The 16772-nt window shown below is 38.4% G+C and overlaps 1 protein-coding gene and 1 pseudogene across 3 annotated transcripts in view; one reads left to right on the plus strand and one right to left on the minus strand.

The window, feature by feature from the left end:
• The window catches only part of Ank2 (ankyrin 2), a 636862-nt gene that overhangs the window by 528166 nt on the left and 91924 nt on the right, over positions 1-16772 (minus strand). Inside the window, exon 1 of one of the 3 annotated variants that reach the window (XM_078021763.1) lies at positions 15211-15392. The exons of 1 other annotated variant lie outside the window; for it this stretch is intronic. Coding sequence is in view for 1 of the 2 variants with exons in the window: in XM_078021764.1 (XP_077877890.1) it covers positions 14883-14885 (3 nt within the window). In the remaining variant the exon portion in view is untranslated. Of the gene's footprint in view, positions 1-14882; positions 14902-15210; positions 15393-16772 lie in introns of those variants that run through there. One more of the 3 variants, XM_078021764.1, reaches the window with a different exon arrangement.
• LOC110598635 (ubiquitin-conjugating enzyme E2 E3 pseudogene) overlaps positions 15073-16772 on the plus strand; it is a 32369-nt pseudogene continuing 30669 nt past the window's right edge.

A 16772-nucleotide genomic window follows, 5' to 3' on the forward strand; every position in this document is an offset into this window, starting at 1 on the left:
TTTCTGAATTCTGTAGTGATATATCAAAGTCAAAAACACCTAAGTAAATCATGTTCATCCATATTTGAACCACATCTTCAGATATTTGTTTATATTAGTTGATTATAATTTATTTATTTTACTAATTAGGTTACAGTGCATTACTAAGTGATTTTTTAACATAAAATGAAATTTCAAACCCACATTAAAGATTTTTGCCAAAAGTGTTTGATAGCTCTTTTGCAATTTTGTTAGCATAACAGGATTGACAGAAACATAACTTTTTCTTACTGTCTGGTTTGGAAAGATGATTGCTCTAAAGTCTAAAGAATCTAAGTTCCACAAAGACATTAGAAAAAGAATACTAAGGAAAATTGTAATTTAGGAGATATTTAGCATCAGCTCTAAGGGCTGGGGATGTGGCTCACTGGTAGAGCACTTGACAAGCATGTTCAAGGCCCTAAGTACAATTCCCAGCACAGAAAGAAAGAAAGAATCATAGACAATAAAAGTCTCAGTACCTTTCCCATATGCTAATGTATATTAAAGATGAGGATGAATAGGATGGATTATGAAATGATTATCGTATTTAACACTTTCTAAAACAGAATATGTCTTAACATTTCATGGGCCACTAGAGTTTTAATTTGGAAAACCTTGCTCTTGGGACCTCTTCATACCCCGGTAGGGAGTTCTCAGATAAATAAAATGTGAGACCTTAATGGAAAATAGAGTTGAGGAGGAAGTATGACTTTAATATGAATTTTGCCCACACAAAATCCCTTAGTAAATCTGAGCTGAATATCTGAATAATGCTAACTGTCCAAGGATGTCCATGAAACTCATGAACTATACCTTATAAGGCAGATGTGACTAAATTAAAGTTTCTAGAAGGTAGATTATCCTGTGTTATTCAGGTAGGCAACATATCAGAAGAGTCCTTACGTGAAAGGCGCAGAGGGGTCAAAGATATGATGACAACCGAAGGGCCAGGGTCCAAGGTAGGGAAGCAACTTTGGAATTTGGAAAAAGCAAGGAAACAGAGTCTCTGCTAGAACCTTCAGAGAGGCCACAGTTCTGCAGACACCTTGATTTCAGCTTAGTGAAACTCATTTTGAGCATCTAATTCCCAGACTGTCAGGTAATAAATTTGTGTTGTTTTAAGCCACTCAATTTGTAGAAATTTCTTACAGCAGCAATTGGATATTAATATAATCTTTTAATAGTTAAAGAATAATTTTTTGTACAGGGGATTGAAATCAGGAGTGCTTTACAACTGAACTGCATCCCCACCCCACTCCTTTTTTTTTTGAGACAGGATCTCCCTAAATTGCCTACTCTGGCCTCCAACTTGCAAGCCTTGTGCCTCAGCCTCCAGAGTTTCTGGTATTACAGGCAAGTGCCACTGGCTTGTAAATAAATAATTGTTATGAATCATAAATCTATCTTTCACGGGTAAAGGCTATTGTTTTCTTCAGTTTGAACAGTGTTTTAAGAGATGCAACATGCATCTGTTTACATTGAAAATTTTAAGGGCTGGGGGTGTAGCTCAGCAGTACAGCACTTCCCTAGTGTATTCAACGTCCTGGGTTTGATATCCAAAAATGCAAAATAATAATAATAATTTGGAATGAGGGTCACTCACCTCTTACTCAAGCATGTCTTCTTCTGTTGACTTATATATTTTTAATGGAAAAATAATTAGTCTAAATTAATAAAAATCATTTGGGTTTGGATTTTCAGGGGTGTCTGTAGTCATTCCTGACCTGGGAGACACATTCATACATTTCCCACAGTTCAAAATAACCTGTTCTTCAGTAAAGCTGCATGCAGATGGCTAGGCAAGGGTATTCACTGTGTGGGATAATGGGATTTATGCAGCAAACCTACACCTAAGAATGACTTGATTGGAAATAGAGTATTTTGTGGGTATAGTTCTTCAAAGGAGCTAGGGCAGAAACCAGGTTATGAGGCCACTGAGCATATGTCCAAGAAACAGCTGGTCTCTTGTTCCTCATTCCACCAAATAAAAGAGTAATCTCAGAGTTCACCAATTTCTTTCTGATTGAAGACTGATTCCCGCCTGGCAATCTTCATCTGGGACAATATGTAAAGACATTCCATAGTTTCCAAAAACCTTCTCAAGTCGAATAACTCTTCATGGCAGAAGCTCAGCTTCAGCTCAAATGTCTATGTCCTTGTTAACATATTTTTCATTTGTTATTAACTACCCACATTTACTGACCACACAACCTGAATACCTTTAAAACCTCAATCTAAAAGTAAATTTTTTTTAAAAAAAATAACCTGAAAAGTTGTTCAGCTTTGTAAATATACTTTTTTTTTTTTTCTTTTATCACACACTTGCTTAAAGACTAAGATGTGGTGGCTGGGTCTCTAAAAATAGTGCATCCAGGCTTCACTTCGGGCAGTAAAGGATCAGATCTACAATAAAGGGGGTTTTCATGTGCATCTAGATTATAAGGTTAAGAGCACACAGGAATATGTAATTTCTTCTCTAAAAGAGAAGAAACCAGCCCTGAAGGCATTTACAAGGCCAGTTGTCAGTACTTCCAAAACTGTCCTTTGTGCAGTTCTTTGGGGAGAGAAGATATTATTTTGGTGAAAAACTGAAAGAAATCAGTGCTCAAATAGAACTGTAGGAAAGATTTAAAATTTAAAATTCTACCAAACTTCTACTTTGATATTTTACATGATTATACTTCTGAGAGGCAGCTGAATGAGAGTGATGATGAGTTTGCACTGGGCCCCACACTGCCTGGTGTGGAATCCTAGCCCTGCTGGGGGACTTCAAGCAAATTACTTAACTTCTCCGATTCGTCACCCGGAACATGAGGATGAGAGTACTAGCACCCACCTCTTAGGACTGTTGTTAGGACCAAATACATGGATATACGTAAAGTGCTTGGTACAGCACTTTATATATAGCAAAATGTGTTTGTTAGTTCTTATTGCTTTATCTTTGCATTTTCCTCTTCCTAAATGAATCCTAAGCATACTAGCCATCAGCTATACTCTCCCCTTTGGATACCCCTGGGTTACATTTATGAACCTTCTAGGCACTTAAACCGGGGCTCTAATTCCTCTACCCACCACTCCTAATATCCAGAATCTTCCCCTCCATCCTGGACTATGACTTTCTAGAGAACTGAATCCATAACTTTCCCAGAATTTATACAGGTGCTTCAGCACTGAACCCCCCTCAACCTCTCATAAGGTAAACTCTTAAGGAAGGGTACACTTTTATTAATTTAGACTAATTATTTTTCCAGTAAAATAATATGTACTTTGTATTTTAAAAAGTCAATAAAAGAAGACACATTTGAGTAAGAGGTGAGTAACCTTCATTCCGAATTATTATATCACATATATTAATGCTGAGTGTGAAGCTGCCTCTGAGGATTGGATTGTCTCCATCCATGTCAGCTGCCACTCTGTCCACCATCCACCTCACTTCTGCCATGCTCCAGGCAAGACTCATTGGGGGAGAATGCAGATTCCTAAGCCTACCTAGATTTTGACTTAGTAGCAGAGACAGGGCTCCAGGAGAACCTCTGCAGGTGGTCTACAAGCCACACTGGGAACCCTGCTCATCCAAGCAGAGATGCTCAACTTAGTACCAGCTGCTAGAGGAAGGACAGGAACCAGGACCACGTCTCACTAATCTCTGTACCTCCAGCCCAAGGCACCAGAGCTGGCAACAGTAGTTGCTTAATACTTATTTATTAATTTATTTATTCTTTTTTGGATATACATGACATTAGAGTATATTTTGACATATCATACATGCATGGAGTATCACTTATTCTAATTAGGATCCCATTCTTGTGGTTGTACATGATGAGGAGTTTCACTGGTTGTATATTCAGATATGAACATAGGAAATTTATGTCCAACTCCTTCTACTGTTTTACCTATTCCTACCCTGCTCCCTTCCTTCCATTCCCCTTTGCCTAATCCAATAAACTTCTATGGTGTGTTAGCATCCACATATCAGAGAGAACATTCAGCTTTTGATTTGGGGGGATCGGCTTATTTCACTTAGCATGGTAGTCTCTTGTTGTTGAATGAATGACAGCAGGAGGGAAAACACTTGCCCTTCACATGTGGGAAGCACAGCCTATTGCTCCACAGAGAAGTACAATGTTGGGAGGGAAAGATCACAAATAGACATTTTGAAGAGATATCCCCGTGAAAAAGTCCCAGGCGTAGAGGATGTAGAAGGTAAATTTCAACTGCTACATATGATTCTTTTAAAAGTCATCCTTCAACCAAAACAAACAAAAGAAAAAACTCTCTACATTTAGGACAAAGAGTATACATGGGTCTTTCTAGCCTTAACACTGGGTCCCTGAATTCTGAGTTAGCTTGTCAGGAGTTAATTGTAAAATAATTGAAAAAAAAATAAACTGAGTTCTTTTTCTTAGATCTTTCTCCTCTAATTAATTAATTTATGGGTGTTCGTTTTGCTTTTTGCCCTGCTGGGCTAGAACCCAGGGTCCTGTGCAGGCTGGGCAAGCAATCTATCACTGAGCTACACCCCTCCCTCTCCTTTAATTTATATGTTACTAGTCCTTTAAGAACTTGTGCCATTCTGTGATATTCTAATATTCCAAGTTTCAATTAATACCGGATGGTGTTCATCTTAACTAAGATACTTTAATAGTTTAGGACAACCATTCAAATTTGTCAAAATATTTAGCATCTCTTGAAAGAGTCAGCACACACTCAAGATAACCTTACATCAAAATAGACAGAAGGCACCCACTAGAATGACCCAAAGTAGCTCCTGTTTTCCAGGCTGTTCCTGAAATATGTGCAGGCTCTTTCAGCAGATTTCACTGAAAAGCAGCCTGATCCTAAGCATCAGGAAGCCAATTGTCCTTTTCCAGTCTCCTGTGCCAACGCTAGGTTATCTTCAGCACACCTTTTCCAATCGCTTTACCTTTCTGAATTTGGTCTATCTAAAAACCTGGGATCCATGAATGCATGTACAGTGCTTGTCACGCTGTAAAAGAAGGTTTTATCAATCACAGGGACAAAGTGCTATCCAGGGAGGGTGCAAAACATCTCCTCACTTCATGGGCAGATGGTGCTTCTGGGAAGTGAAAGACGATAGGATGAAAGCAGGAAGCAAGAAGAGAAGATAGCAGCAGCCTGATGTCCATAGGGGAAGGAAGAAAAACAGGCCACTGTCAGATAAAGGAGAAATGGGGAGTAGAAATGAGGCCAAAGATGTTCCAAAGATGAAGAACCTATAGGAGCAAAAAATATCAAGACATAAGAAACACAAATCCTCAGGAGTCGTTAGAAAAGATAACTTAGCCCAGCCACTTTAAATCAGATGTCACGTATTCTACAGTAAAGTATGAGAATATTAATTTGTCATGATCCTATTTAGTGTAGACAGAACCCTAGGAGTAATTCATCAGAGTTCCATCGGGACAATTTTCTAACCCCAAAAATGAACTGGGAGCCACCGTTGAGGCTGGGAAAGAAGGCAGAGAAAGACAGGAACAGCAGCCTATTTCCACCGCTCAAGGTTAAGACACAGTGCAGTATGTATTCCATCTGGTCCTTTCTGGAACAGGACACCCTGAAGAGTAGGCCTTTCCCCATATGCAGCAAAGTCTCCAGGGATGGGGAGCCCCACCAGGTGGTCCTCCATACAGACTCATGACAGAATGGCCTTTCACAGCAAAAAGTTCAGGGCAGCTGGGATTTACTTATTTTTATGTATTTATTTGTTTGTTTTAATTCTTGAAAAGAGCCTAGGGAAACAATCTTTGTTACTGCTCAGACTGGGGAAGAGTGAAGACAGGAGGAAGTGTAGCACTATTGAGGAAGCTTCTATTGGTGGGCCGGGTCCAGGAGCTTTGCCTGCACTGTTTCACCAGCTCCTGGCTTGACCAAGCACTAGCTCTGTACTAGGCACTAAAGTAAACATTTAGACCTGTTATTTTATTTAATGCTCAAAATAATCCAGGAATCAGATAATATTATTCCCAGTATATGACTAAAGAAATGAGGTGTAGCAAGAATAATTTTTTAAAAAAATGAATAATTTGCTTACAGTCACATGATTAATAGGAAATTAATTCAGAGTTAAAGTAGAGTTCTGTCTGACTAATGCTTATACGTATACTTACTATATTAACATGCACAGAGTAAAAAAAAAGTCCAATCATTATTTTACTATTAAATGCCACAGTTTAGCCAGGCATGGTGTTGCACACCTGTAATCTCAGCAATTTAGGAGGCTGAGGCAGGAGAATCTCAAGTTCAAGGCCAGCCTCAACAATTTAGCAAGACCCTGTCTCAAAAACAAACAAACAAAAAAGAAGGCCTCCTGAGCTGTAGCTCAGTGATAATATGCTCTGATACGGGGTTCAATCCCCAGTACCAAAAAATAAATTACTAAATAAATAAAATTCCATAGTTCACTGTTTAATATATACAAATACACTAGGGAAAATATTTAAATAAACCAAAAAAAATACATAGAAAAAGAACACTCTAAATAAATATCCTTAAATAAGGGACCTGTTTAATTACAGTACTAAAGAATACTATGTGATCTTTAAAAAGCATAAGCCAACTGTACTTAGGCTTATCAACTAGTTGATTTGAAGGAACTTCCTTTTGGAATAACTTCAAGTAATAAATGCAAAAAGAATGAAAGAATTAGAAAATCATTTTGCAACCCTTAATGGGTATAATGGACTTATGGCCATAGTAATTGCTGGATGCCAGAAACATCAGGTGAAATATTGCTGGGGAACTTTATAATGGGGAGCTCAGACTGACACCATCAAACTCCTCTCCTAAATCTTAGGATCACTCAAAAGGGCCCCCTGTGGTGACACAGCAGGAAGAATGGGAAAGCACCACTCACTCTGTGAAGGACTCCAGCCAGAAGTGCTGAACCTAAGTCCAGTCAAGCCTGGAACACAAGGGACAGAGGAAAAGTTAACGGCACCCAAAGGAAACAATCAGCCCAATCCAGGAAGTGGGGCTTCCACAGATGACTAGACTTCTCCAGCAGATAAATGGTTTTCTAAAGGAAGAGAATTACTCAAGATAAAAAGAAGCCAGGCACAGTGGCACACTCCTGTAATACTAGCAGCTCAGGAGGCTAAGGCAGGAGGATCACAAGTTCAAAGCCAGCCTCAGCAACTTAGCCATTGCCTAAGCAACTCAGAGAGACCCTGTGTCTAAATAAAATATAAAAAAAGGGCTAGAAGTATGGCTCAGTGAGCGCCCCTAAGTTTAATCCCCAGTACAAAAAAATAAATAAATAAAATAGATGCCCCATGCAAACTGAATTTGACTTTAAATTAAATAAAACAATTGCAAGAAGACATTTTTGAGAAAATAAAGGATACTGAAAGATGATTGCATATTGGGTTATATTAAAAATCACTATTAATTTTATGAGACTTGATAATGGAATTGTAGTCGTGATATTTTTTCAGTAGTGAGATTGAACCCAGGGGTGTTCTACCACTGATCTACAGCCCCTTCATTGTCACAATAGCATAAGCCTGTTTATTTCTCTGGTGGTTCAAGCTGAAATCACGAACACCTTTTAAACTGACCTATGTCCAGAGAAGACTCCCTTTACAATACAACCACTACAAATCACTCTCTGTCCTTCCAACCTGCTTGTCCCACCTAGGTGTTGAGTACTAACATGTACCGAGATAGCTGCTAGCTGTCCTTAAGGGAATTTTACATTTTTTCCAACTTAAGCTTCAAATACTTTTAAACAGAAGAGTGCCTGAACGCATGTATAATAGTTGGTTCTTTAACCCAACGAGTTAAAATTAACTGAAGCATGGGGCTGGGGTGTAGCTCAGTTGATAGAGTACTTGTCTCTCAAGCACAAGGCCCTGGATTCAATCCCCAGCACACACACACACACACACACACACACACACACACACACACACACGCAAATTAACTGAAGCAACATACTGGAACTTCTAAGCAATAATACACATCCTTTAAAAATATTTTTTCTGAATTTCTTCTTTTCATTCCCAAATGGAAAATGAAGCAAGAAGTAGAAGCACATGGAATGTTATTCTCTGTGTGAAATCTTAGAGCAACAATTATTTTTAGTAACATCTGGGCCAAATGTTCTCACAGGACTTAGTTTATTCTGAAATTGAATATCATAGAATATCAGGAAGAAGCCTTTAAAATTCTGTGGTATTAGAATTAGTAACTTCAAATTAATCTGTTTTATGTATACCAACTAAGTTTTAGTAAGCCTAGAATGTACACTATGGAGAAACAATACTCTTTTCTGGACAAAATGTTTTTTGAGACTGTAAAAAAGATGCAAAACTTCTTTTCAACTCAGCTTCAATCTCTGTTAGAATTGGCTTAATGTTTCCTGTATTTTAGAACCCAATCATATTAATCTCCGAGGGAAAGTTAACCAAGCTGGTGTCCAAATTCAAGCTGTCACTGTTAATCTGCAGTCCACAGTAGAACACTGAATTCTACTGTAGCACAGACATTGAGATGCTCTGGAGGTGTACTGTATACCTTCCAGTTTTCTTAATTTCTGAACTTTCTTTTCTTGATGTTGGTCTCCTTCATGTCACCTCAAGGTTTAGATTTGTGAAGGAACAAGTGTGACTGAGGATAGCAGTCTTGAAAGAAGACATATTGTGCATAATCAGAAGGAAGAAGAAAAAAAGGACGTGTCCATTTTGATATTTTGCTGTTGATGGCAAGTTGTGTTTCTCATTAGGAAATTAGAACCACCTGTCTCTCATATTGGCTCCTAAGGAACTGCTATTGTAAGTGTCTCATTGAGTTGAACTTCAGAGGGGGGAAGTGTTGAGGAGTGACACTAGCCATTTTATATTGCTATATTGTGTGCATCTACGAATATGTATAAACGAATCCTACCATTATGTATAATTATAATACACCAATGAAAAAATGGGCAGGGGTGGGGGGGGCGGAGTTGAACTCCATAGAGGCTTGTTCAGGAATATGGAAAAGGAACAAAGTCATAGTACTGCCCATTCAGGCTTAGGAAGATCTGAATGACTCTGCACAAGAAAAAGTGACTTGAAATTTATTCACGTCTACCAATCCGTCTTCAGCTGACTGAATGCTGTATGATAGCCCTTCTTCAAAGCAGCGGTGGTTCTAGTATCACCACAGATTTTATGAAGTCTTTGCATTTTTGGAATCAGCTTATAGATTCCTGGTCCTTTTTGTATATAACCTTTATTCATTTGTTGTTTTTTTTAATAATGATAATTTTGTTTCATATTTAAAGGTTTTGTATCAGTCAGTGGCTCATGTTCAGCATTATTTGAACCACTTTCCATTATACTTCTTTGTGTTTTAAATAAAATTGATATAGGAAAGTTGAAAAAAAAAAAAAGCAAGAAGAAGAAGGTCCTCAGGCTGGGGATATAGCCCATGTGACATGTGATACTTTTTGATCCCCAGTACTACAAAGAGGAATGAATAAATAAATAAATAAGATCCTATAATTTTGTAAAATTTTGATATTTGCAGTAAGAATTTGCTGCAGGGGGGGGAAAAAGAACTTGCTGTAGGGTCTGTCTTCTAGATACCTAGAAAAAAGTGAAGACCATGTACTATTTTTTTAAGCTTTTCCCATAATTATGGTGGGAGCCATATCACACCACACTTAGCATATTTAAATCTAATTTAAAATTTAAAATAAATAAATCTAATCCAAAATAAAGGGTATTTTCTCCTTTTCTACAAATCACCAACCCTTTCACCAAGTCTGTATATTGTAAATAAAGAGGACTCTGTCTCAGACTTCATGTCTATGTCCACAACTCTATAGGAATTTATAGTCAGAACAAGAGCTCATAGGAGACAGAGCCTGTGATTTAAAAGACTTGCCTGGCATCTCCATTGACAAGTTATGTGCTTTGGGCAAGTCCATCTTATCATCTATAAAGTGTCCACAAATAAATGAAGCATCAGCATATGGTCTGACACATGGGAAGTGCTCAGCATATGGCAATGATGGGGGACAGGACACATTACCCCCAAAATGCAGCACCTTTGTACTTGAGGAAACAGCAGAAGCAGGAAGGACTCTCCTGCCTATCCTCTCTTAATTGTGAAGCTTCCTTAAAAATATGGTTTAGTCTGATGAAAAGGCATTGGGTTTGGATATGAGGTGTGCCCCAAAACCATGTTAATGCAGGAATGTTCAGAGGTGAAATGATTGAATTGTGAGAGCTATAGCCTAATCAGTCCATCCTAATTTGAATGGACTGACTAGGCAATAAGTGCAGGCAGGTGGGGTGTGGCTGGGGTATGCCTTGAAAGGGTTCATCTTCCCTGCAGTCCCTTCCCCTTTCTCTCTCTGCTTCCTGGTCTGTGAATGGAACAGTGCTCTACAGCATGCCCTTCTGCCATAATGCCCTGCCTCACCTGGATCCCAGAGCAAAGGCTGAGCTTGGATTGAACCTCTGGAACCAGGAGCCAAAATAAACTTTCCCTCCTCTAAGTTGTTCTTGTCAGGTATTTTGGTCACAGCAAAGCAAAGCTGACTGACACAAAAGGGCTCAGGCCAAATGGGCAAGGGAAGGAATAAAGGATGAAACAGCATCAAGAAACCCAACACTGGGGATTTTTTTCTTTTTGGGGATTGAGCCTGGGGCCTAGCACATAGGAAGCGGGCACTCTACCACTGAACTGCATCTCCAGCCCCCAGTTCTGGGTCCTAAATAATGGAATTTTCTTTCCCACTGAGCACAACAAATAGTCTTTCTCTTAATCAATATACACAGATTTCTAGCAAATCTTCTCAGAGTCTGTGTGGTAGCTACATTTTCAAATGTGGTTGTAATGCAGATAGGTTTTCATAGTTTCTTTTCTATGCTCAAGGCAAAGGACAAAAATATGTTGAAGACCTATATGACACCCAAGGTCCAAAAGACAATAAGCAAACAGTTTCACAAGGAAGCTCTCTATCTAAGCAGTTTAGACAATAAGATTTATATATATTAGGTTTAAGAAATTGTTGCAAAAAAATAATAATAATAATCAGCACTAATCAAAACAGACTGGACTATAGGAATCTAAATCCATAACAGAAAAAAATAATAATTTTTTTTTCATGTATAACTTCCATTGACCCCAAATAGTAATCTCAGATTTCACATTGACTCTGGCTAAGTCACTAGCACAGTAAACAGTAGCATCTGGCTCTCATGTGGAATGGTGTATACAATGGGCTGATCCATAACTTTAGTCTACTTTAGACTTTAGATGGATGGGCCAGGAGCCCAGTGTGTTATAATAACCCTGAAAAGCTTTTTGGCTCTGGCTGTGAACACATTAGCATTAACTTAAATCTGTTTCTTTGTTTACAACAAGAGATATTTTCTTGTGCTTTCTGCCTAAATGCAATCAGTTAAAGGACTCAAGACCTTAAAACAAAATTTACAATGGATACAGCAGCTATTCACTATAGTGAGCCTCTACAGAATCTTTTTGCCTTATTTTTTATATTTCTCTTAGATCTTTTTTGAATAAATCTTTATTGAGAGTTTCTATCTGTCCCTATTAGGAATATTAACACCTTATTTCTCTTTGTTTGGTTTTTCCCCCTCCATAACCTGAAGCTTAATATAAATAAATGTTTGGAGGCTTCCTTGAAGATCTTTACCATTTAGAAAAGTCAGCCATTTGTTTCTGAGCTAGAGAGTGCAGGCTATTTAGACTAGTGTTCTAATTATTCCTTTTGCACCAGTCAAAACCACTAGAACTAATTTCTCTGAATATATCACTATGATTTTATGTCTAGAATGAAAAGATGCCCTCACTTGAGCAGTAGAAACGGATTACTACACTTCAAGGATATATTAGAGGGTTTCTGTATTATAGTCAAGGCTTCAAAAAAAATGTAATTAAACAACACCCAATCTAATTTTGTGTTTACTGCTTACAAACTGCATCGAAACAGATGCATTGTGTATGATATTTATTCATACTTATAATGATTTCAAGAAAATATATGAATTTCACCCTGGAAAAAAATTAGACTGAATAATTAACAGATGGATATTCTAATAACATATGGAACAGTCTCTACATTGGATTACCTTTTAAATATCATTAGGGGTGGAGGTGTAGCTCTGTGATAGAGTGTCTAGTTAGCATGCACAAAATTCTGAGATCAATCTCCAGCACCAAAAACAAACAAACCAACAAATAAATATCCACAGGTATTATTGTAATGTTTTATATATTCCATATATTATTCCATCAACAAATATATATATTTAAAATCTCTTATGGGCCTAGCATTAATTTTAAAAAAGACAAAGTAATCTGAAACCTTATTTTTAAATGAAAATTACTTTAAATATATCACCATGGATAGATCTGTATAAAGAAAAAAACATTAAGAGCTAAGGATATGGCTCAGTGATAGAGCATTTGCCTATCATGCATGAGACTCTGAATTCAAATGTTAGCTCCCAGGGAAGTGGCGGGTAGTAGAGGACATAGGACTCAAATATATCAAATGGAATACTTTTGAATGTTCTCCTGGTATGTGATTTACCATGCCTAACAATGGTTCCCCCTTATTAATTAGGGTGGTCCATATTCCCATTAAACCAAGACTGGAAAACTCTAAGGATCAGGTATTTACAATCTGATCACATATCCCACAAAGAATATATTCTCATCAGGAAAAAGAACTTGTTTTTCATCTTAAAGGCCTTCTCATCTAGTTCTAGACATTTTGCGGAAAGGGATATGAAAGCACAGTGATTTTCCTATATTAGTAATACCACAGAACTTTAAATAAGTTGCAATAATCTGAAACTGAAGGAAAAAATGCCAATTTTATAGTTAAAGACTGCCCTCTTAGGGTGTGTGATGCCAAAGGAGGATGGGCTAGAGTCAGGTGATCTGGGTGCTAGTCCTGATCTATCACTCAGCAGATAGATAGCTCTGGACAGTTCTCCTCCCTATATAAATGGGGATGAACTGATTGTCAGTCCTTAAATCTATTTCAGCTCTAAGTCCCTAACTGAAATGCTTTCCCTGAAAAATAGAAATATGGGTATAGATAGCCCCTCTGTAATGAATGCAGCCTACTTAGCTTAATGAGTAAGACAGACATGTTAAACAGCTTGTGTGAGACAACAAAATGGATAACTTTCTTCCATTTTTACTCATATTAATTTGTGTGTAGGTGTGTGGTACTGGGGATTGGATGCTGGACACTCTACTACTGAGCTGCGTTCCAAGCCCTGTTCTTGTTTGTTTGTTTTGTTTGTTTTACAGACAGGATCTAAGTTGCTGAGGATGGTCTAGAACTTCCTATCTTTCTGCTTCATCTTCCTGAGCAGCTGGAAATAAAATTTTTTAATAAAACAATAGCTAAAATCCCCATAAATGAGAACTTCCCCCACACACACCAAGAAGCAGATGGTGTGTGTCTACCTGGGTTTTCTGATCAAGGAATCAATGTGTCCAAGTAGGGGCAGCATTTTATCAGACTCTCCTTCAGAGAAACAGTCTTTGGCATGTAGCCAAAAAAGGGGGTGTGGTCTTGGGTTGTTCAGAAAAGGCAGAGCGAGAACTGGGTCAGTAATAGCGCTCTGAAAACATTCCTCACCTAAAGGCAATGGCTAACAAGGCATGCAGCAGTATGGGCTGTCTCCAGGATACATTTAGCTTCACTCAATGCTATGGAAGGGAGAACAAGGTGGGAAGGAGGGAGTCTTCGAGTTCTTTGGCTGGTACCTGTAATACACAGGCTTAGATAACCTATTATAGAACTGTCTCTGCACTAGAGCTTACACAGTTCGGTGAAATAAAATGGCAAATGAATGCTCATGTTCACCACACCATGGGTGGGGCAAGCTCTTGTCTGTTGTTCTGTGACTTAAACCATTGATTGCAAAAGGCTATAAAATAGAAGGGACCTCATTAGCATAACTTCTTCCTGCCATCCCCATCACCTCTCCCATCCAAAAGTTTTTTCAATACCTAAATATTTCTAGAATCAGTCTTTGGCCCCGAAGTGTACAGTTTGTGCCTTGTCTCAAGAAAAGGGGTTATTCCTTTAAAAAAAAAAGAAGAAAAAAAGATGAAGAAGCAAAAGATTTTTCATAGCCTTACTATTTGCCTGTTGTCTTTCTAAGGGACACCATATGCCTTGACCTCAAACTCTATCAGGTGTTCACAGAAAAGTGCCAGGGCAAATAAACAATCTGTTCTTCTAAATTCTCCTATTTTCTTCCAACCACTCACATTTATTTTCAGTCTCAAAAACAGATTTAGTGTTATGTGCCCAGAAGGAAGAGTAATATGTTTTTGGATTTATTCTCTTGCTCTCCAAAGAGGCCACACCTAAGACACCATAGAGATGGTGTTCCTGATGCATGAACGTGGGGAATACAGTACTTGATACTAGCAAAAAAAAATGCAAAAACCAAACCCCCCCCCAAAAAAAAACAGTGCATAGAAATCTGTACATAGCACACTTCTTGCCACTCCTTAATTGGGCTTTTAAAGCAGAAAAGATAATTTGTTTGCTAGGAAAAGGAGTGAGAACCCCATCGTTCTTCCACTGCCAGCACCTGTTCTGCCAACTGACACTATCTAACAGAAATTTGAACCATGAAAAAAGGCAATTACTAACAGCACTGCTGTTTACCAAAAACGAATCATCTCTCTCTACCACTGGTTCATCCTTTCTCTCTCATCACCTACTAATCCAAAGCAGAGAAGGAGTGGTTATCACTAAATATTTCCCTGGCAAAAACACAGCGGATATCTTAATACAAAAGCAGTGTTTCTGACCAAAAGAGACACCACCCTCTTTCCCTCTCCCTGCTTACCATACAGAGAACACCAAGTCCACTCAGGGTGTGGGAATCTGAAATCACTTCACTCTAACCAGACCTAAAAAATCTTCCCTACAATTAAAAAAATAGAAATCGCAAAGCAGAAAAACACATCACGTGGAGAACAAACCAAAATCAGGGCTGTGGGTATTTGCACATGGGGCACTGCCTTTGAACTCCCGGGATGGCATGTAAAGCAATGCTGCCCAGCCCAGCTCCTGGGAGGGAGATTTACAAAGGGTTTCCAACATCCCTCATCAACACCAACACTTCCTCCCCGCTTCCAAAACGCTCTGAACAAAGACCGTCTTTAAGCACTTACTGGGAGCAGCAAGCAGCTTCTCTCTGCAATTGCTTGTGAGTCACGCAGCAGGAGGGGCCCCGGAGCAGGGCAAGTAGGAGAGCCCCCAGCTTCCCTGCAGGCTGACGTCTATGAGACAGCAGCCCAGGAACCGACTTTCCCATTACAGCCTCACACTGTAATCCATGTGCTTTCCACGGGCCAGTCCCAGCTGCCCGCAGAGCACCACATGATCTGCTCTGACATCAGATCAGCCAGACGTGACAGCCCATCCGCCAGCCTCTTCCACACTCGCGAGTTGCATCATCGGGTGCCTGGGCTTGCATCTAAGCAAGTGGTACAGAGTAAGGAGTGTCGTTTTCTCACAAAATATTTTTTTTTTAATCTGGTTCCTTCTGTTAGAAACAGAGGGAAAAAATAAGCACAAAAAGCACTTGGATTTCTTTGCAGCCTGAATTTATCATATATATATAGGAAGTAATTAGAGTTCCAAGCCTGGTTCAGGGAAGCTGAGGAATGAGCTACCGCCAGGATGCCAATGACTGCCTTGGGAGCAATTTCATAGGCCAATCACTGCCATCACTATCCCACCACTTTTCAATAAATCACCTTTTACATTTAAGTTTGTTTATAAGTACACACACATAATATATACATATATATAAGTTAAAGTCAAAATACTGGCAGATGGGTGAGTGTTAAGCGAGTCATCATTGAGTTTGGTTCATAGAAGATCTTAGACATAACCACTAGACACAGTGCAACATACAATAATCTCATTGTGAGGGAACTCACATATACTCAATTAGAAATAGACTTACAGACATAAACAGATAAGCAGGGAGATCAGCTAATCGCACTCAAATTCAGTAATGATGCAAATTCAAATGGTTCATTCAGTAACCATTTATTGATCACCTACTATTTACCTAGTACCAAAAGAGAATATCAGCGTGTGGGGGTGGATGGGCAGAAGTTGGATATTTGTCACAAAGATTCTAATTCTTCTACTGTGATAGGAAAAGAAAGCAATAGCTTTATCAAATCTTCTTATAAAATGTTCTAATACTGAATTTGCAAGCTATTAACAAAACCATGTTTTGTCTTAATTTCATTATGATAAATGGTTATAAATGTGGACTTTAAAAGAATAACCCAAATCGTCAAAACTGTGTGAAGCAAAACCATAACCAAGTTAGACAGCTCTGACCAAAAACATTATTCTTCCCTAGTAGAGAGAATTTACTTTTTTTGTCTTAATTGCATTACATTCTGTGCATTTGATTTATGAACTATATTTCAGATATTTGTATAAAACCAGAATGTCTCTAACCAGCCTATAAACTCATTTATCATGCACTTCAGTATCATTTTTAGTGACTTAAATATAATACATGTTAAATAAATAGTGAAATTCAGGCAATTGACTCTATGATAGTAGTATAATAAGAAATAAGGGGACTAGGGATGTAGCTCAGTGGTAGAGCTTTTGCATAGCACACTCAAGGCCCTGCGTCCAATTCCCAGTTCCAAGAAAAACGGAAATAATACAGTGTTGGTGGTATAAACCTGTTTTCCCAGCT

Source organism: Ictidomys tridecemlineatus, chromosome 9 (assembly GCF_052094955.1).
Source record: "Ictidomys tridecemlineatus isolate mIctTri1 chromosome 9, mIctTri1.hap1, whole genome shotgun sequence".
Taxonomy (NCBI): Eukaryota; Metazoa; Chordata; class Mammalia; order Rodentia; family Sciuridae; genus Ictidomys; species Ictidomys tridecemlineatus.